Raw genomic sequence first — 21,251 nt, 5'->3', positions numbered from 1 at the left:
CTGCTTTCATCCACTGCCCACTCACCTAGCCACCACCTCACCTGTCACCTTGCCCAGGGAGGTTGGCGATGCCAGTCCCACCCCTGCTCCCTCCATCCCAGACTGACCTATGAGGAGGGCCCACGGTGGGGGGGGGGGACACTGGTGATAGAGGAGAAGCGCACAGGCCGGGGGGCAACTGTTGCTCTGCCCCTCCTCAGGACCCAGCTTCTCCCGCTGGTCCGGGTGGCAGGGCTGGCTTGAGGGCCACCTGCCACTGCAGAGGAGGCTTATAGCCATCCCCCCAGGCCTATATGGGCCCTCCACCCTACCCTGCACTGATCACATGACCCAATGTGTTTCCTCTCACCTGAGTTCCGGCAGCTGTTCTAGAAGCTCCAGCCTCTGGCTAAAGCCACTTGTGACCTTGACCCCTAGGAGAGCTACCAGAGAGGGGGATGCACGCCCTCCAGGCACTGGCTGCCCTGCCTGGAGGGATGGGCGAGCCCAGATACATCTCTCCCGAGGAGCTCAGAGCCACAGGGAATGTTCCGAAAAGGGGGGTGGAGTAAGTCAGGGTGTGTGGTCCAGGCCTAAGGGGTATCCTGGGCCAAGGACGTTGGTGGGAGAGCTGGGGGTCTGGTGGGAGCCGTTCATAACAGCCCTTGGGGGCGCTGACTCCCCTGGGTTTGGACAGGGCAGGGCGTGGAGAGGGTGGGTGGTGGAAGGAGAGGTCGGGAGGGCCAGGAAAAGTGGTGAGGCACCCTGAAGGGTTTCAAGCAGTCAGAAGATGAAATCTGGGACTTCCCTGGTAGTCCGGTGGTTAGGACTCCGCGCTTCCACTGCAGGGGGCACGGGTTCATCCCTGGTTAGGGGAACTAAGATCCCGGATGCCCTGCAGCGTAGCCAAAAAAAAAAAAAAAAAAAATCAAACCTTTCTGGAGCCTCTGTGATTGGCCAGCCCTGGGGCACATACCTGAGAACAAGAATGATGTGACCCTGTGCCCTTGGGGGTCACAGTACAGCGATGTTGTTTCAATTACTCTACATTCAGTGACTTACTAAGCACAGCGTGTTCTCTCTGTGCCAGGCATTTTTTTTTAATATAAATTTATTTTATTTACTTTTGGCTGCGTTGGGTCTTCATTGCTGCACACGGGCTTTCTCTTGTTGCGGTGAGTGGGGGCTTCTCATCGCAGTGGCTTCTCTTGTTGCGGAGCACGGACTCTAGGCGCGCAGGCTTCAGTAGTTGTGGCTCGTGGGCTCTACAGCGCAGACTCAGTAGCTGTGGCGCAAGGGCTTAATTGCTCCACGGCATGTGGGATCTTCCTTGGATCCCGCCACCAGAGAAGCCCCGGGAACCAGGTTTTTCACCGTCACAGAAGGACTTTAGAAACATGTAAAGGGGCTGGAATAAACCTTGGTGTTGAATTCGAATTAGAGATATTGGTGTGCACTCATGGGTTTAAAGACATAAGATAATATAGGGACATATTGTAACATATTACAATGAGAGAAGCAAGAAATAATGACACTGGCCTTCCCTGGTGGCGCAGAGGTTAGGAATCCGCCTGCCAATGCAGGGGACACGGGTTCGAGCCCTGGTCCGGGAAGATCCCACGTGACACGGAGCAACTAAGCCCGTGCGCCACAACTGCTGAGCCTGCGCTCTAGAGCCCCGTGAGGCACAACTACTGAAGCCTGCATGCCTAGAGCCCGTGCCTAGAGCAACAAGAGAAGCCACCGCAATGAGAAGCCCGCGCACCACGAAGAAGAGTAGTCCCCGCTAGCCGCAACTAGAGAAAGCCTGTGCGCAGCAACGAAGACCCAAGCAGCCAAAATTAAATAAGTAAATTTGTTTTTTAAAAAAAAACTTTAAAAAAAAAGAAATAATGATACTGTGGTAGGAATGAGCCCACCTGGCACCCAGATCTTGGTTTCTAAATATTATTCCCCACTAAACAGAAGGAAAGCTCCTTGGAGAAAGGGTGGAGTCCAGAACTGGGGCCGGTAAAATTTCAAGAAAAAACCACTCTGGAACATCTTGTTGAGCCAATAAGGAAGGAAGTGCCAAAGATGGAATTAGAAAACAATCATCATTTAGCAACCATTATCTGATAGAAGAGACAGACATGGTGGACACCTCCGTGCCACTCCCTTTTTCCTGCCTTCATTGAGGATGTGCTGCCTGGAGCCACAGCAGCCATCTAGCTACATGAGAAAAAGGCCAAGAGAATCTAGTATCTAGTAATCTAATATCATTTGACCAAATCAATGCCAGCAGCTATCCTCCTCCAGAATTCTTGTAAATAAAAATAAAACCCTCTTTGCTAACAACAGCAACAAAATTTAACTCAGGCAAGAATCATCAATGAATATTAAATCTGGTGGGTGAAGGTCTGTTGAGGAGCAGATATTTAATCAGTTTCATGGTATCTTCCAATAAGGCACTTACTGATAAGTGCAACATGAACTCATGCTGGAGAAACCTGGAAGACACCATTTAATTAATTAATTTAAAAATATATATATATTTTTGATGTGGACCATTTTTATTTTATTTATTTATTTATTTTTGGCTGCGCTGGGTCTTCCTTGTTGCGTGCGCACTTTCTCTAGCTGCGGCGAGCGGGGTCTACTCTTCGTTGCAGTGCGTGGGCTTCTCAGTGCGTTGGCTGAGCACGGGCTCTAGGCACGCGGGCTTCAGTCCTTGTGGCTCGTGGGCTCTAGAGCGCAGGCTCAGTAGCTGTGGCGCACGGGCTTTGTTGCTCCGCGGCATGTGGGAACTTCCCGGACCAGGGCTTGAACCCTTGTCCTCTGCATTGGCAGGCGGATTCTTAACCACTGCAGATGTGGACCATTTTTAAAGCCCTTATTGAATTTGTTACAATATTGCTTCGTTATATGTTTTGATTTTTTGGCCGCCAGGCATGTGAGATCTTAGCTCCCTGACCAGGGATGGAACCCACACCCCCTGCATTGGAAGGGAAAGTCTTAACAACTGGACCTCAGGGGAAGTCCCTGGAAGACACCGTTTTAACATAATCAGGTTAATATAATTAGGGTAGTTTATAAGTAGTGGAAGAAATCAACATTCTTTGCCTCCTGATACATGCGCTGAGAACACAACATCACTTCTGTGGTTTCTGTCCTAAATGCATGTCATGAGGAAATATTAAAGAAAAGCAAATTGAGAGGCTTTCTACAAAATAACTAGCCAGTAATCTCCAAAAATATCAAGGTCATAAAAGACAAGGAAAGAATGAGGAATTGTTCCAGACTGCAGGGGACTGAATTAGACAGCAAAATACAACATGTGATCCTGGGACGGATGCTGGAGATTTAAAGAACTTTACTGAAACTCTGAATGGGATTTGGGAATTACCTGGTGATATTGGATCCATATTAATTTCCTGATTTTGAAGATCATACTGTGATTATGTGGAAGAATGTGCTTTACTTAAGAAATAAACTGGGGGGCTTCCCTGGTGGCACAGTGGTTGAGAGTCCGCCTGCCGATGCAGGGGACACGGTTCGTGCTCCGGTCCGGGAAGATCCCACATGCCGCAGAGCAGCTGGGCCTGTGAGCCATGGCCGTTGAGCCTGCGCGTCCGGAGCCTGTGCTCTGCAGCGGGAGAGGCCACAACAGTGAGAGGCCCGCGTACCGCAAAAAAAAAAAAAAAGGAATAAACTGGGACTTCTCTGGTGGTGCAGTGGTTAAGAATACGCCTGCCAATGCAGGGGAAACAGGTTCAAGCCCTGGTCTGGGAAGATTCCCCCATGCTGTGGAGCAACTAAGCCTGTGCGCCACAGCTACTGAGCCTGCGTTCTAGAGTCTGCGAGCTACAGCTACTGAGCCCACGTGCCACAACTACTGAAGCCTGTGTGCCTAGAGCCCGTGCTCTGCAACAAGAGAAGCCACTGCAATGAGAAGCCCGTGCACCGCAACGAAGAGTAGCCCCTGCTCGCCACAACTAGAGAAAGCCCAAGGGGAGCAATGAAGACACGACGCAGACAAAAATAAAAATTAATTAATTAATAAATTTTAAAAAGTTAAGAAAACCAATCGGTTAAAAAAAAAAAAGAAAGAAACACTAGGGACTTCACTGGTGGTCCAGTGATTAAGAATCGGCCTTCCAATGCAGGGGATGCGGGTTCGATCGCTGGTCAGGGAACTAAGATCCCACATGCCTTGGGGCAACTAAGCCCGTGCACCTCAACTACTGAGCCCACTTGCCACAACTAGAGAGAAGCCCACCTGCCTCAAAGAAAGAAAGAAACACTGAAGAATTAAGGGTTAATGAGACACCATGTGTGTATCTTTTACTCAAAGGATTCAAAAATGTTAACAATTGGGGAATCTGGGCAAAGTGTTTATGGGAGCTCTTGCATTCTTTCTGCAACTTTTATGTAAATTTGACATTATTTTAAGATAAAAAATTAAAAACCCAAATGCACAAAGTTGAACATTTGATGCATTTTGATCTGCAATCATTATCCTTATTGAGGATCAAATTGTCCAGTTTGTGGCCAATGGAAGCTTCTTATTGGCTCCCATTGACATTATCTCACCAGGTAATGTCTTTGATAACTCCCTTTCTGGTACATCAAGATGTGCCATTTTTGTCTGTACATTTCCTGCCCCTGACTCAGAATCAGATTTTTCCTCAGTGTTCCTGGCTTCTTTCAACTGGAAATGGTATTTAGAGACCACGATCTGGGCTTATGGGGTGCTTATTAAGAAGGTTCGTCTTTGTTTCAGACTTTTTTTCAGTGGACAGAGGTAGGAAATGTTTGCTTTTTATAAAGATAAAATATATCATGATACTCCCAATTCAAATTCAAGACCACAGGGTTTTTCTTTAATGTGATCAATCTTACATCTGTACCTCCTTCACTCCCTCTGAAAAGCTCAGTTCTTGACACCAACATAATCACTCCTTTTCTTTATCCCAGACTAAATGTGCAACAAGCTCAGAATAACAATTTTAACACCACCACCACCAATATAGTGGTATGTACAATCAAACTGTGGAGTTTTAAAGTCACTAGTTCATCTCTGCGTTGTTTTGTCACCAACTGGATACACAGGTTAATTTGTTTTATCTTATTTTTGTTTTTAGGGATATCTTATGTTTAAAATTTTGTTTTAAAGTTATGTAAAATATTTACATGGTTGTAAAGTCAGATATCCAAAACAAGGTACAGTTTTAAAAGTCTAGCTTCTATCTTTGTCCCTTCTATTTTACCCCTTCCCTCTATAGGTAACCTTTTAAAAACTGTTATGATTTATTGTTCCTTTTTTTTTTTTTTTTTTTTGCGGTACGCGGGCCTCTCACTGTTGTGGCCTCTCCCGTTGCGGAGCACAGGCTCCGGACGCGCAGGCTCAGCGGCCGTGGCTCACGGGCCCAGCCGCTCCGTGGCATGTGGAATCTTCCTGGACCGGGGCATGAACCCGTGTCCCCTGCATCGGCAGGCGGACTCTCAACCACTGTGCCAGCAGGGAAGCCCTTATTGTTCCATTTTTGAAAAATGTAAGCTAGTACAGCACAGAAGAATTTGATTAAGGTAATTGAGCTGATCTACATATTCAATAAAGGCAGGGGAAGAAAGGAGTGTTGAGGCCATTCTCCATCCCACCTCAAGCTCTTTGCATCCCACCTCAAGCTCTTCACCATTGTCAGTTCCATTGCTTCTTTAGGGAAATATTTTTGGACTTTCCAAATATTCCATGATATGCCTCCCTCACTCGCTATAATTTATCACCTTTGTAATTAAGAATTACATAATTGACTGCGTAATGTCTATGTCATTCCCTAGACTGAGGTCCATGAGAGCAGCAATATTTACTCAACATTGTGTCCACAGCGCCTAGCACAGTGCCTGGCTCATAATAGGCCCTCTTATTGATGCTTATTACATCTAATGAATGAATTTGTTGTATGTATGAATGAATGTGAATGATAAATAAATGATGTTGGCTTTATGCTCTTCCACGGCCCCTTAACCTCTCTAGACTTCTGTAGTTCCTCTCTGTAAAATGTAATCGGACGGTTCATCCCTCCCCCAGGATTGGCGAGAAGCCTAAGAGAGGTGACGAACACTTACAAATCCCTTCGCTAGTGTCGCGTTGAATTCTTTTTGTTTTTTTTAACATCTTTATTGGGGTATAATTGCTTTACAATGGTGTGTTAGTTTCTGCTTTATAACAAAGTGAATCAGTTATACATATACATATGTTCCCATATCTCTTCCCTCTTGCGTCTCCCTCCCTCCCACCCTCCCTCGCGTTGAATTCTGTAACGGTATCTATTAACTGGTCTTCTGCAGGTGGCGCCACGTGCCCCGCTCGTGCCCCGAGTCGGCATGGGGAGGGGCCAGGGATGGGGGCGGGGCATAGACTGGGGTGGAGCCAGGACGCAGCAGGGGCGGGGCCAGCAGCTGCGGCGCCGCCGGGCCTGTGCGGCCCAGGACGTCCCCGTCGCCTCTGGCCCCGCCTCCCAGGGCGGGAGTTCTACGGCGACTGGCCAGTGTAGGCGAGAGGCGGTCGCCATTGGTTCGTGGCGCCGTCTGCTTGGCGGGCGGTGTCCCGACGCAGGTGCCGGCCGGAGCGGAGCTAGCGGCGCTGACAAGACCGGCCGGGCCGGGACCAGGGCCGGGGCAAGCGGAGGGGCCTGCGCGGCCGCCCGGCCCGGCCGCGGATCAGGTAGGCACGGGCGGGAGGATGGGGCCGGAGGGTGCCGATCCGCGGGCCGGCCCCGAGTTTGAGGCCCGAGCCCGGCCCCCAGGCGGGACGGCCGGGCTGGGACAGTCGGCCTCAGCCTTCCCAGGGACTAGGTGATCGCAATTTCCGTCTTTGCAGAATGCAGGAGGTCCTCTGGGGGCCGGCACACAGTAGGTGCCTCTCTGAGCCTCGGTCTCCTCATCTGTGAAACCGGGTCATCCTAGTACCAACCTAATTGGGCTGTTGGGAGGAATCAGGAGGTGGCAAATGAGGAAAGCGCTCTGCACACAGTAGGCGGTCAGTAAATGACCAGTCACCTTCCCCAACCTCCTCCTCAGAGGGGCTCTGCCAGGAAAATAGTAAATATAATGACCCAGGCACTTGGTTAGCAGAGTGCCTGCCTGTTCGTGTGTGCTCAAAACGGGATAGCCAGAATTTATAGGATTAGGTCATTTAGTCCTCTATCGACCATATTAAGTGGAAGTACTAGAAACGTTCCCTGCTATACGGATGAGGAATCAAGGCTCAGAGAGGTCAAGCCTTTTGCACAGGGCTACACAGCGAGTAATGATCAGAGCTGCGATTAGAGCCTGGCCTTCAGTGCAGGGCCATTCAAGTACTGAAGGGCATACAGGAGCCTCTCTGTGGTAAGTGAAGAGGAATGAATGCATTTGACAGGCTCCATGTTTATCCTAAAAAATAATAACAGTGAGCATTTGTTGAGTGCTTACTGTGTGCCAGGCACTGGCTGTGCCTTGTCTCATCAAACCCTACCAACAGCTCTATAAGCTGATGACGGTAATTATCAATAGAGCTAATATTTATTGACTTTCTCATATTTATGCATGTATGAGCTGGGTTTCACTGGGACCCCCATTATACAGAAGAGAAAACTGAGGCCCAGAGAGCAAAGCAGCTGGACTGAGATGACACTGTGGGGAGCTAGGGCCCTCTGACTCTTCTTCCCTTGGATTCCTGCCCTCAGAAAAAAGGAGTCTGGGTAGGTGTGGAAAGGTTGTGGTTCCCCAGCACCACCCCAGACAAGCTTAGCCAAGGGCGAGCTTCGCTGGAGGAATTGAGCCTGGCTGCTCCTTCCCAGGAAGCCCTCAGCAGACACAGTCCACTAGCTTCATCAACTTATTTGACAAAGGAGAAAAATGAGGCCCAGAGAAGCCAAGTGTCTTGTTCCAGGACAGACAGCATTAGTAACAGAGTCAGGACTTAAAAGAACCCAGATCTCTTGAGTCCCAGACCCACCCACTGGACTAAGTTCAAATCCTGGCACTGTCCTGACTTAGCTGTGTGATCTTGGGCAAGAAGCTGCCCCTCTCTGAGCCTCAGTCTCCTCACCTGTCAACTGGGGGTAATTATTGGACTTACGTCATAGTTTTGTTGTGAAGACTCAGTGAAATCCATCTCTCAAGCACTGGGCCAAGTTTGCTTGAGGCATTGGCTCGCTCTGCCATCCCAGCAGCCCCAGAGCTGCAGCCACCCTATCCTTGCATCCAGCCTCGAGTTTGGCCTCTTGCAAGCCCAAGCCTCTGTGCTTTGCACAGATCTCTAGCCTCTAAATATTTCTGATTCCCGTCATGGGTGCTGGCAGACCAGGGTCTGGGGGGCGGGGTCAAGAGACCTGGCTCTCCCAACCCTGCATTTACACAGAGGAGGGGCTGAAAAATTAATGCAGGAACTCTGTACTAGACACAGGGCCAGGTGCTGGAGAGACTGATGAGTGGAAGACAGACGTGGTTAAACCAGTAGATGAAGAAATAAGAGCATTTCATGGGAATTCCCTGGCGGTCCAGTGGTTAGGACTCTGCTCTTTCACTGCTGAGGGTCCAGGTTCAATCCCTAGTCGGGGAGCTAAGATCCCACAAGCCGTGCGGCGCGACCAAAAAAGAAAAGAAGGGAAAGAAATAAGGGCATTTCAGGCCCGTAGGCAGAGAGTCTTCTGCGCTGTTCCTAAGGCCGCTGAGTCACTGGACCCCCTGGGTCTGGCCGTTGCCCGGTTCTTGGATGGATCGAGAGGGAGCCCACTGCGGCCGTATGCCTGAGCACCCTCTCCAGTAGCTGCTGACTCAGGAATAAAGGCGGCATTGGCCTCTCAAAATAAAAAGGAAAGAGCATTTCAGAGAGGGGTACATTCTGTAAGGGCAATAATGTGGACACCAATGGCACTTTGACCAGAGTGGTCAGGGAAAGCCTCTCTGGGGAGGTGACCTTTGAAGGGGACACTTATAACAACTGTTTGAGTTCAGTAAGCTTAGAACAGTACCTGGCTTGCAGTAGGTACTTAATAAACAGTAGCTGCTATTATTATTTTTGTGATTTGCAGGCCTTGCATTAGCAGATTTTACCAGTGTTTTTGTTTTTCCCTTGACAGTAAAAGAAATGATAGAACTTAATATACAGTAGCTGTGATGTTTCTTGTGATGCCCAATTACTTGCAGAAATGTGAAGGCCAATCCTTGGAGGGGCAAGAGGAGTGGATTCCCCTCTGCCTGCATTCCCTTGGGTAACCCAGCGACTTCCCTGCTGGCCTCTGAGCTGGAAATTCTGGTTGCAGGCACTCGGAAGGGACAGCAGTGTACACAACATGGCAGGCCTGGCCACTGCCCTGAGGATGTTATCTCAGTCATGCAGCCTTCCTCCCAGCCTCCTCCTGCCTCTGGGCTGACACTTGCTTATGTGGCCAACAGCAGCCCAACTATAGAGGCTCAGAAGGGCCTGCTGAGCCTGGAGGTCTTCTGGCTGAGCTGTTCAGAGACTGTTGATCTGGCAGCAGACTGTCCTGGTGCAAAAAGTTAGCCAATGACTTACACTGCTTCCCTCCCGCCCCTCTTTGGGTCTCAGAGTTTGACTGGCAAGGGTTGGTAAAAAACAATTGTGGGGGGACCTCAGCGAGTGTTTCGGGGGTCTCTGGATCATAGTTCCTAGGGACAAACGGTGGAGTATGAGACAAGTTTGGGACAGAGATCCTTAGCTCCAGAGCACCTGTATTGGCTTCAAGAGGCCTCTGTTACTTTCATGAAATTCTCCAAGGGAAACACACAAGACTCGCTGGCTGGTTCTGTGACGGAAGAAGAGCTTGCCAAGGGTTCCTTTTGTCAGGTCAGACCCTGGGGTGGGGGACAGAATCCTGCTGAAGTCTCCCACCCAGAGCAGACTCCAGATTGCTCCAGTGGCCTTTCCTTGGGGACAGAGGCATGGGTTAGAGCAGCTGCTTTGGTGGGTGGGGACAGAGACTGTCATGGTCCTCCCCAGCCTGGGCCACTTCCTTGATAGCCTGAGTTATCAAGGAGTTCAGAGCCCCACAAGAGACCGTCAACCAGGAGGGTCAATGTGACTCACCATCCTGGTCTGCTGGGCCAAGTTTCTAGCTCAGTTCCGGCCCACTCAAAGGTGGGCGTGAGCCCAGGCCCAGCAATCCAGTCCATGGAGAACAGTCTCTACATGGTTGGCGGGCATGGTTCTGTTCCTGGAAAGCGCCAAGCACAGGGCCTGCTACACAGAAGGTGTTCAGTCACTGTTAGGTGCTGTTATTATGTCTGGAAAGGTGATATTGGGGGTGACCTGCATGCTTTGCAGGCTGGGCTGGGCTGGCCTTTCTTAGGAGGGTCAGAGGTAATATAATCAAGCCCCTGAGACGTGCCAGGCCTGGGCTGAGCTGCATGTGTGACCTTATTGAATCCTCACAGCCCCCTCCAAAGCCCCATTGTATAGATTGGGCAACCGAGGCTCAGAGAGCTGGATTCGGTGTGTGGCTTGCTAACCTTGCCCTTAATCTTCCTGCCGGCCTCTCCCCAGGCTCCTGGGACCATGGGCCTCGGGCCCTGAGGACGCGGGGCTCCCTGTGGCCATGACGACGGGTGACTGCTGTCACCTCCCTGGCTCCCTGTGCGACTGCTCCGACAGCCCCGCCTTCTCCAAGGTCGTGGAGGCCACGGGCCTTGGGCCACCCCAGTATGTGGCACAGGTGACTTCAAGGGACGGCCGGCTCCTCTCAACTGTCATCCGGGCCTTGGACACACCGAGGTTAGTGGTGGCCAAGCAGGGATCTTTGCCTTCACTCACTTCGCTCTCGGGCCCAAGGGATTTCCTCCCAGCCCTGCCTGGGGTCAGAAATCCAACTGCGGGAATCCCCTGGTGGTCCAGTGGTTAGGGCTTGGTGCTTTCACTGCCGGGGCCTGGGTTCGATCTCTGGTCGGGGAACTAAGATCCCACTAGCCGCGGGCCAGAAAAAAAAACAAAAAAGAAATCCAGCCACCTAGAGGGGCCAGGTGGGCAAATAAACCAGTAATCACCACGTGGAAACTGGCTAGCCAGGTCTGATTCTTCATGAAAAGCAGAAACTCCAGATTACTGGGTGAAATCTGAAGGTCCAATGTTGATGAGTAGCTCACGTCTTGGGGAGGCTGCTTGAGGACATGGCTGGCTGTGGACTCAGGGTGCCTGGGCTCAGGTCCTGAGTAGAAGCCTCTCTCCCTGTACAACCTGGGAAGAGTTGCTTCACCCCCGTATCTCTAAACTGGGGACACCTTCCTCACTGGGTTGTTTTGAGAGTACGTGGCCGTGGTCCACATAAAGTGCCCGCAAGGGGCTTTGCCACCTCCTAAGCAGTTGATAAATGTATTTCAACCTCAGTGCCAGCCTTCCAGACCCATGTGTGAGCTGAGTCTGCCTGGTTCACCAACTTGTCACCAGTTCCAAGGAAAAGAGATTTAAGGAAACCCCACACAAATTTAAATCCACTTTAACTCATTAAGATTTAATCTGGCCCCAATTTTTCAAGTTTAATGTATTTTCATGATGTTTACTTGAGACAATTTAATTCATAAGCTTTTCTTTCCAATTTTTTTTTATTGTTACGATATAACACAATTTATCTTCTTGGCCATTTTATTTTTATTAAATTTATTTATTTTATTTATTTATCTTTGGCTGTGTTGGGTCTTCGTTGCTGCACGCGGGCTTTCTCTAGTTGTGGCAAGCAGGGGCTACTCTTCCTTGCGGTGCGCGGGCTTCTCATTGTGGTGGCTTCTCTTGTTGCAGAGCATGGACTCTAGGTGCGCAGCTTCAGTAGCTGTGGCGTGCAGACTCAGTAGTCGTGGCTCGTGGGCTCTAGAGCGCAGGCTCAGTAGTTGTGGCGCACGGGCTTAGTTGCTCCGTGGCATGTGGGTTCTTCCCGGACCAGGGCTCGAACCCGTGTGCCCTGCGTTCGCAGGCGGATTCTTAACCACTGCGCCACCAGGGAAGCCCTCTTGGCCATTTAAAAGTGTACAGTTCAGTGGCTTTAAGTATGTTCACAGTGTTGTGCAACCATCACCACCATTCAACCCCATAACTGTTTTAATCTTGCAAAACTGAAACTCTGTCCTCATTAGACACTCACTCCCCAGCCCCCGGCCCCCACCATCTACTTTCTGTCTCTGTGGATCTGACTCCTGTAGGGACCCCCTGTGAGTGGAATCAGACAGTATTTGTCCTTTTGTGACGGCTTCTTTCACTGAGCATCATGTCTCTAGGGTTCATCTGTGTTGTAGCAGGTGTCAGAGTCAATTCATAAGCTTTTCATTCAAAACATAAAAAGAAGCAGATGGAAGCCTTGCAGTGCTTTGGAGGGAGCCCACTGCCAGTCACCCTGTAAGTCTTTGCCTGGCATCACTTCTTTCAGGAAGCCTTGCCTAAGCCCAGATGAGATTGGCGTTCTCCTTCTGGGCTTCCTCCAGGGTCTTGGTTTTTATGTCTGCATCTCCATCAGACCCCCTGAAGTCAGGACAGGGTCTGTGCTGCTTGAGCCAGGCTGGGAGCAAGGGGACCCTTGGTGGGCCCAGGGGCCTCCTAGCCAGAGCTGCCGGGGTGGGGGGCAGGGAGGAAGTCTCCCTCCATGGGGTTCCTGGGGGCCACTGAGTGAGTTGACGTCACCTTGCCCCACCGTCCCTTTTTACACCTGGGGAAACCGAGTCCCAGAGGGAGCTGGACCCCTGCCAGTGTCACTGAGCAGAGCTGAGGCTTGAACCTAGGGCTCCCCCTTGGGTGTGGGGGGCAGGAGGAGAAGCCTGTTCGGTCCCATCAGCCTCCCCTGCAGCCCTCAGAGACCCAGGCAAGCAGCGGTACCAGAGCGGCCCCTCCGCGGGCAGCTGGTGGTCAGGACAGCTCTGCCCACTGAGACCGACCGCAGGGCCCTCCTGATCTGCCCCTCTGCCATTTTTTATTTTTTTGGCTGGATTGTATGGTAGTGCTATTTTTTTTTAATTTTTAAATTTTTATATAATTTTTAAAGGTTACAGTCCATTTACAGTTATTACAAAATATTGGCTCTATTCCCGGTGCTGTACAAGACATCCCTGTAACCTATCTTACACCCAATAGTTCGTACCTCCCGCTTCCCGACCCTCACGTTGCCCTTCTCCTCCCTCTCACCTCTGGTAACCACTAGTTTGTTCTCTATATCTCTGAGTCTGCTTTTTGTGTTGTTATACTCACTAGTTTCTTGTATTTTTTAGATTCCACACATAAGCATATAGTAATTGTCTTTCTCTGTCTGACTCATTTCACTCAGCATAACACCCTCCAAGTCCATCCATGTTGCTGCAAATGGCAAAATTTCGTTCTTTTTGACGGCTGTTTCTTCTGCCTTTTTGTTTTGTCTTGTTTTTGGGCTGCACTGTGAGGCATGTGGGATCTTAGTTCCCCGGCCAGGGATCGAACCCGTACTCCCTGCAGTGGAAGCACGGAGTCTTAACCACTGGACCGCCAGGGAAGTCCCCCCTCTGCCTTATTTTTTTTTTTTCTTGCCGTACGCGGGCCTCCCACTGTTGTGGCCTCTCCCGCTGTGGAGCACAGGCTCCGGACGCGCAGGCTCAGTGGCCATGGCTCACGGGCCCAGCCGCTCCGCGGCACATGGGATCTTCCCGGACCGGGGCACGAGCCCGCGTCCCCTGCATCGGCAGGCGGACTCTCAACCACTGCGCCACCAGGGAAGCCCCCCTCTGCCTTTTGATGCAGCTCAATCCCAACTTGCCCAGACTGAAGGCCAGGGCAGAACAACCCTTCCTAGAGAGAGGGCTGCTGTTTTCCCAGAGGGTTGTCATCATCCAGGGATGGGGCCCTCTTTACAGCCTCCTGGCCGATCTCCCCAGGAGGAAATGAGGATCCTCCACTGCCACTGCTGGGAGGTGCTGGGGTCGGCAGAGGCCACACAAGCAGGTCACTGTCCCCCTCCTTCTCTTCACTCACCCTGTAACTCCTCCTCCCAGCCAGCCTGTGCCATCTGGGAGCAGCAAGGGTGGGGCTGAAAGATACTGTCCCCAGCACCTGGCTGGTTCCATGACCATAAAATCAAGCCTTCCATTTCACTTCAGAGGAGACCCTGATTCCTGGGGGCGCATGGCACCCCAAGTGGGGCAGAAAGTTCTGGACCCTGAAACCTTCAGAGGACAAAGAGGAAGGCCCAGGAGGTATCTCCAGGCCCCAGGACAATCCACAAAGGCTCAGGCTTGAGGGCCAGCACCTGGGGCCCCTCTGGCCTCTGTGAGGCCTCCATTCTCTCCGCCCCCTGGTCTGTGAGCCAGGCCCTCCTGGAAGCTGCCCTGAGCATTTCCACACCCCCCAGCCCTTCCACCTGGCCTCCTCCCGCTGCCCGATTCCCCATGGCTTCCATTTCCATCTCCCTTCTGCCCATGGAGCATGCTCTGGTCAGCTCCACTGGGATCTGTGGATGTCTCACCCGCTCCCCCGTCCCATCTCCTCCTCAACTGTATCATTTGCATAATTTTCCTCCCAGAATTTCGGGAGTAAAGCCCATTTCTCTTGCCCTACTACCGGTGGCAGGCAGCCTAGTGGCTCAGAGTATACAGGCCTGGAGTGACTTCCTGGGTTCCAATCCCAGCTGTGCCCAACGACTGGCTGTGTGACTTCTGCACAAACAGGTTAACCCCTCGATGCCTCAGTTTCCCTGTCTGTAAAACAGGGGCAAAAAGAGCACCTTCCTCCCCGGCTCCCTGTGAGAATGAGAAAAATTAACCCAGATGTTGCCCTCCAAATTGTGCATGGGACCTCATCAGTGCTCAATCATAAATCAGTGTGTGCTTTGTTTTCTTGTGTTTTGTTTTCTCTGAACTTGCACCTCTGAAGTAGGGTTCTTCAGGGACAAACCCCAAAACCGACGTGGCTCTCCCTCAAGGTCCTCGTCACTTCCACTTCCCGGCTTGGTTTCCGGAGCAGGGATCCCTTTCCTGTTCACTTGATGTGTGTGGGGAGTGTGGGAGCAGAGGGGAGCCGGGCATGCCCTTTTGACCTTGGAGGAAAAAGTAGCAGCCCAGGCACAGGATTGAGGACCAGAAAGCAGACCTGAGGGGTCAGCTCAGCTCTTGGGTTTCAAAGCAGCCAGGCCCCGTCCCACAGCAGGAGACACTGAGAAAAGGATAGAAAGTTTCTGAGGGGAAACTGGCGTTATCTGGAAAACAGCTCTCCTGCTCCGCCTCCTCCGTGTGTTCCCGCAGTCCTCTCTCTGGGCAGAAATGTCTGGAAAACAATGACTCATGTGCTGGACAGCCGCTGGGGCCACCAAGGCCACGCCCCTGGCCCTGAGCTGCCCCAGGAAGGACCCAGCATCCCCAGAGACCAAGCTGGGGCCGAGACTTCCCTGAAGCAGCTTCCTGCAGACGCTTTTTATGTCTGTTTTCCGAGCCTCACTAGAGCAGAAGAGCCAGGGAGCTCTTCTCCCTGGACGCACAGGTTTCTTAGGTAGCATGGCCTTCAGGTGCGGCTGGATCCAGAGCTTCTGATGGTGTCCTTGAGACTCTGCTTCTCCTTATCTCTTGGCTTCACCTTCCTCTGTTTCCCTCTGTTTTGGCATCATTTACAGACTCCATGTGGGGACCAGGCTGCTGCCAGCAGCTCCAGACTTACATCAGCCATGCTGCCTGTAGTTCTGGAGTTTAGGGAAAAAAAAAAAAAAAAGAATTTCAGGAATCAATTCCCAGTGGCTCTGATTGCATCACACATGCTGTTCCCTGAATCGGCCCCTGTGACCAGGGACGTGTGGTGTTTTGATTGGTCAGGCCTGAGGTCATTAGGGGTGTCGTCTTGAGGACCAAGAGTTGAGAGTGGATTGGTTGCCCAGTACAATCATGGTGGCATTGTAGGAGAAGGAGGAGTGGACGCTGGGCAGGCAGGTACAAGTGATGCTCACCCTGGGCTGAAAAAGGTGCCACGGGAAACTTGGGGAGGGAGCACATCACTCCACCTGTGGGAGTCTGTGAAGACTTCCCAAGGGAAAGGATATTTGGAGCCGGGCGTTGAAGGATGAGTAGGAGTTTGCCAAGTAGCAGCATATAGGGGTGATGCTGAGCTTGTGATCCAGTGCATGTGACACTGGAGGCATAGACAGGAAACTTGATCGTTACTCATGTGTCCCATCTCTGTGTCTAGCGATGGTCCATTCTGCAGGATCTGCCATGAGGGAGCGAACGGGGAGAGCTTGCTGTCTCCATGTGGTTGCACCGGCACACTGGGCGCTGTGCACAAGAGCTGTCTGGAGAGATGGCTTTCCTCATCCAATACCAGCTACTGCGAGCTGTGCCACACGGAGTTTGCAGTGGAGAAGAGGCCCCGGCCCCTCACAGAGGTATGCTTGGGAGTCTGAGGTTGGAGTGGGCAGAGGGGAAGAAGGTAGGCGTGGGGCAGGAGGAGGGAATTGCCCTGGAGGATCCTGGGGGGCTGGGGAAGCAGCTTCTCTATAGGGAGGAACCTTTCTCCTGTCCCCAGGGCCAGTTCTGCTGATGGGGGTGGGGAACCGGGCCTGAGATTCCAGACCTGACAGACCCTGTGCCTCCTCCCTGTTTTGATCACTTCAGGTGACCCTAAGGCTTAGACCTGAGGAATGAGAAGGGAGTGCCCAACCTGAGGAAGGGCAGTCCTGGCAGAGGGCACAGCAAGTGCAAAGGCTCTGAGGCCAGGAGAAGCTTGGTGTTTTTGACAAAGCCCACGTGGCTGGAGTGGAGCTAGTTAAAGGAGGAGGGGAGTGGCCCAGAAGGAGGGGTAGTGGCCTTGCCGGGGGGCTTTGTGGGCCAAGCCTGGGAGCTTAGACTGTAGCCTGAGTGTGCTGGGTGGGGGTTGAGATGGGATATTCCCAGGCATGACGGGAGCCACATGGCTTTCCAGAGCATTGCTGGTTGCCCGGGTGCCCTCCAGGCTCCTCTCTGCCCAGCTTGGCTTGGCATGGGGCAGCTGAGAGCTGCAGGGGGATGTCACTGTGCCGAGGTGTGGGCTCCTGGAAATGCCCCTGGCCCACCCGGGACATTGGGCTCTTAGGAGAACAGTTGGAGGGAGAGCCAGCCTGCCTGCACCGCTCCCCCCCACACGCTCCCACCCCAGTGCCTTTGCACATGCTCTTTCTGCAGCCTCGAGCGCTGTCCCCCCCATTCTTCACCAGGCCCCTTCTGCTCATTTGGTTCTCTGTGGTGTCACCTCCTCGGCATAGCCTTCCCCATCCGGATCATTCACCCTGTTTCATGCCTCCCCCGACTAGCATGGGAGCTATGGGCAGGGACTTTTTCCTGCCATCAACTGTGGCAGGCAGTGTAGCATAGAGGCCAAGACGCACAGGTCCTGGGACAAGACTTCCTGGGCTCCAGTCCTGGCTTTGTGGACGACTAGCCATATGAGTTTGCACAAATGGGTCAGCCTCTCTGTGCCCTCAGTTTCCCCCATCTATAAAACAAGGTCATGGGACTTCCCTGGCGGTCCAGTGGTTAAGACTCCGTGCTTCCACTGCAGGGGGCATGCGTCTGATCCCCTGCACGGCCAAAAAAACCAAAGAACCAAAAAACAAAAAACAGGGGCAGAAGTGCCCCGCACCTATCCGGGCCTGGCCTGTCATCGTCATCGTCTCCATAAATATTTGAAAGAAGGAATGAACGCAGGGAGGTGCCAGGCAGGAGGCTGGTCCTGCAGGGCCCAGTGATGAAGATGGGCATCAGCAGAAGGGGCGGAGGGCCTGGCGGTCCTGCACCCCATCCCCCCGCAGAGGCTCGAGGGAGGGCGGTGCATGACGGTCTCTCTCAGCGGCTCCCCCTCCCTTCTTCCCCGCAGTGGCTGAAGGACCCAGGGCCTCGGACAGAGAAGAGGACACTGTGCTGCGACATGGTGTGCTTCCTGTTCATCACGCCTCTGGCCGCGATCTCAGGCTGGCTGTGCCTGCGTGGGGCCCAGGACCACCTCAGGCTCCATAGCCGGCTGGAGGCGGTGGGGCTCATCGCCCTCACCATTGCTCTCTTTACCATCTACGTCCTCTGGACGCTGGTGAGTGGCTGCCTGCCACAGAGCAGGCATCTGCAAGCAGTCAGGCCCGGGGTTTGGTCAGTGGCTTGGAGGGGGTAGGGGGCGCCCTGCCTGCCTCGGTTTGTGGCTGGCCCTCGGGTGGAAGCAATTCCCAGCATCTCATGGAGCTCCAGATTCCAAGCTGGTCCAAGGTCCAGGGAGCCAGGCGTGAACCTTCTGCCCCAAGGATACAAGGGCACGTGATCACCTCTGCTGAGTGCAGGCCCTGCCAGCCACGAGCTCCACCAAGACTGTACTGGCGGTGGAGGGCGGGTGAGGGGGTTGGGGGGGGAGAGGCAGAGGGACACCAAAAGGCTGCGAAAGAAAGAGTAGGAGAAAGAGAGACAGAGAGAGAGGACCATCAAGAGACAGAGAAGGGACTTCCCTGGCGGTCCAGTGGTTAAGACTCCACGCTTGCACTGCAGGGGGCATGGGTTGATCCATGGTCCGGGAACTAAGATCGATCGCCCCACACGGGGGTGGGGTGGGTACTGAGAGAGAAAACGACTGGGGTTGAGAGAGAGGGAGTGTAGTGGGGTGTTGTCCCCGGCTTCTGGCAGGCATGAGAACCCTCACTCAGAGAGGAAAGGTCCCCAGAGTCTGGCCCCTCAGACAGAACCACTGGCCTCCAGCTGTGGGGCACTCCCTCCTCAAGAATTGTTTCCCAGCACATCCACCAAGCAGGTTTTTTTTTTTTTTTTGTGGTAGCGGGCCTCTCACTGTTGTGGCCTCTCCCGTTGCGGAGCACAGGCTCCGGACGCGCAGGCTCAGCGGCCATGGCTCACAGGCCCAGCCACTCCACGGCATGCGGGATCCTCCCGGACCAGGGCACGAACCCGTGTCCCCTGCATTGGCAGGCGGACTCTCAACCACTGCGCCACCAGGGAAGCCCCAAGCAGGTTTTTTAATACAAGTAGGATGAAATCATAGGTCCTGCTTTGCAGTCTGCTTGTTTTCACTTTGCTAATGTCCTTTAAAAAAAAAAAAGGCAGCCACCCAACAATCCTTGATTGTATGGGCATGCTGTATTTTTTTAACTAATCCCTTTTGATGGACACTGGGATCATTTCCAATGTTTTTTTTTTGTTGGTTTGTTTTTTTGTTTCCCTTCTTTTTTTTGCCGTTATAAACTGTGTTTTGGGTGCCACCTGTGCAAATGTTTCTTGGAACTGGCTTGGTTAAAGAGTATGAACCATTGACATTTATTGGAAAAAGAAAGTTTTTTTTTTTAATAGATTTGACTCATTAGAGCAGTTTGAGGTTAAACAGCAAAATGGAGCATAAAGTACAGAGTTCTCCAAAATCCTCCCCCACACCTGCAGAGCCTCCTCCACGATCAGCAGGGCACCAGAGCAGTGCATTTATCGCAGTCGATGAACCAACACTGACACATCATCACCCCCAGCCCATAGTTTACATTAGGGGTTCACTCTTGGTGTTGAACAATTTGTGGGTTTAGGCAAATGTATAATGACATGTATCCACCATTAGAGTGTCATACAGAGTATTTTCACTGCCCTAAAACCCCTCTGTGATCCTCCGGTTCATCTCTCCCTCCCCCAAGCCCTGCTAACCACTGCTTCTCTTACTGTCGCCATAGTTTTGCCTTTTCCAGAATGTCCTATAGTTGGAATCATGCAGTCTATAGCCTTTTCAGTGAAAGCACTGAGTCCTAACCACTGGACCGCCAGGGAATTCCCTGTAGCCTTTTCAGATCTGCTTCTTTCCCTTAGTCATATGCATTTAAGCTTCCTCCATGTCTTTTCATGACTTGATAGCTCATTTCGTTTTGGTGCCAAATAACATTCCATCGTCTGGATGTCCCACAGTTTATTTATCCACTTACCCACTGAAGGACATCTTAGTTGCTTCCACATTTTGGCAGTTATGATCCATTGACGTTTGGCCCCTTCCAAGAGGCTTTATCACTTCACTGCCACCCTCTGAGAGACAGAAGGGGACCCCCCCCCTTCCACACACACACACACACAGACTCTCTCACCTTTGCAGGGCCCTCAGTGCTGGTGGGGAGGTTCCCCAGGTGAGGGAATGGGTGTGTGTGCACTGTCTGTGTGAGAAATGCCTGGATGCTGCCCCTGCTTCTGCAAGCAGGAGCCTGGTCCTGGTTAGGTCGAGGCAGATGCCTCAGGGGCCCGCTTTTCCTCTCTTGGGGGTAGAGGCTGGATGGCCAGAGGCTGGCCCTCCCACTCATCTCCACCCTGCCCTGCAGGTCTCATTCCGCTACCATTGCCAGCTGTACTCCGAGTGGAGGAGGACCAACCAGAAAGTGCGCCTGAAGATCCGGGCCACCGATGGCCCCGAAGGCACCCAGCACTCCCCTCTGGCAGCTGGGCTCCTGAAGAAGGTGGCAGAGGAGACGCCTGTGTGAAGGCCGGGCTGGCAGGGCCAGAGGCAGCTGGCGATGCCCTGGTGTTTGGAAGGACAGAAACTGCCCGACACTTCCGCACAGCTGGAATGCTTCTTAGGCCAAGAGATGCCAAAGTGGAGCTGATTCCGTGATTCCCGTGTGAAGCTATTCTCAGATCGTTTTGCACACTCTTACACACGAGGAGAACAGACGGATGTGGTCCCGAGCTTCGGATGGAGCAGGCACCCTGATCTCATTCTGAGGTCTACCTGGCCCCTCCTGGGCCAGCAGCCATGGCCAGAGGCGAGTCGCGGGCACCCGTCGAGCTGGGAGGTTCCGCAAGCTTCTTGCACTTTTCTGCACCTGGCAGGCTCACATTCCCGGCACCCTCAACTTTATAAAGTTGCACCGTGTTTCAAAACCCACCCCCCTACCCCACCCCACCCCCAATGAATAAAAGGAGCCCTTGCTGGACAAAACGGACCTGTCAGTCACGTTTCTGAGGCCTCAAAGTGAGGGCACGGGGACCGAGGGGAGTCAGGACCACACAGAGGTAACAGCAGCAACAACCAATGCTCTCGGCTGGTTTGAGGGATCACAGGGCTAGAAGCAAAGTGCGAGTTTTCAAGTGAAGAGCAGGTAGCAAGGCTATGTATTAAATGATTTAAAATAAATATACATAAGAATAGTGTCTACTTCCTGTGTGTCTCCCGTGGGTCAGATACCCCGCTGGGCCCTTTACACTCACTAACAAGTAATGTCCACACTTACCGAAGGTCACCCTGAACAGGGCCCAGTACTTTTTTTTTTTTTGGCCACATCATGCAGCATGTGAGGTCTTAACTCCTCAACCAG

At 52.3% G+C, this 21,251-nt stretch overlaps 1 protein-coding gene across 3 annotated transcripts; it reads left to right on the top strand.

The window, feature by feature from the left end:
- Nucleotides 1-6,529: 6,529 nt before the first annotated feature.
- MARCHF2 (membrane associated ring-CH-type finger 2) lies at nt 6,530-21,082 on the top strand. Of its 3 annotated transcripts, none has more exons than XM_060145312.1 (6): nt 6,530-6,685; nt 10,511-10,738; nt 14,068-14,163; nt 16,139-16,334; nt 17,801-18,010; nt 20,259-21,082. In XM_060145312.1, exons 2-6 carry the CDS (start codon nt 10,563-10,565, stop codon nt 20,415-20,417), a joined length of 837 nt encoding a protein of 278 aa, XP_060001295.1. In that variant the 5' UTR covers nt 6,530-6,685; nt 10,511-10,562; the 3' UTR covers nt 20,418-21,082. The 3 variants fall into 3 exon arrangements, with proteins under 3 accessions (XP_060001295.1, XP_060001294.1, XP_060001293.1); XM_060145310.1 differs by lacking the exon at nt 6,530-6,685 and adding an exon at nt 6,917-7,350; XM_060145311.1 differs by lacking the exons at nt 6,530-6,685; nt 14,068-14,163 and adding an exon at nt 6,908-7,350.
- The last annotated feature ends 169 nt before the right edge of the window (nt 21,083-21,251 follow it).

This window comes from Lagenorhynchus albirostris, chromosome 3 (genome assembly GCF_949774975.1).
Source record: "Lagenorhynchus albirostris chromosome 3, mLagAlb1.1, whole genome shotgun sequence".
Lineage (NCBI taxonomy): Eukaryota > Metazoa > Chordata > Mammalia > Artiodactyla > Delphinidae > Lagenorhynchus > Lagenorhynchus albirostris.
The sequence above is the reverse complement of the archived record's forward strand: the minus strand, read 5'-3'. Positions and strand labels throughout refer to the sequence as shown.

Bases quoted from the DNA above. Each gene is read 5' to 3' on its own strand.
- MARCHF2 (XM_060145310.1), top strand. From the start codon at position 7,214: ATGAGGAATCAAGGCTCAGAGAGGTCAAGCCTTTTGCACAGGGCTACA. The intron at 10,739-14,067 runs GTTAGTGGTGGC...ATTTCACTTCAG, and splicing joins CGGGCCTTGGACACACCGAG to AGGAGACCCTGATTCCTGGG. The intron at 16,335-17,800 runs GTATGCTTGGGA...TCTTCCCCGCAG, and splicing joins GGCCCCGGCCCCTCACAGAG to TGGCTGAAGGACCCAGGGCC.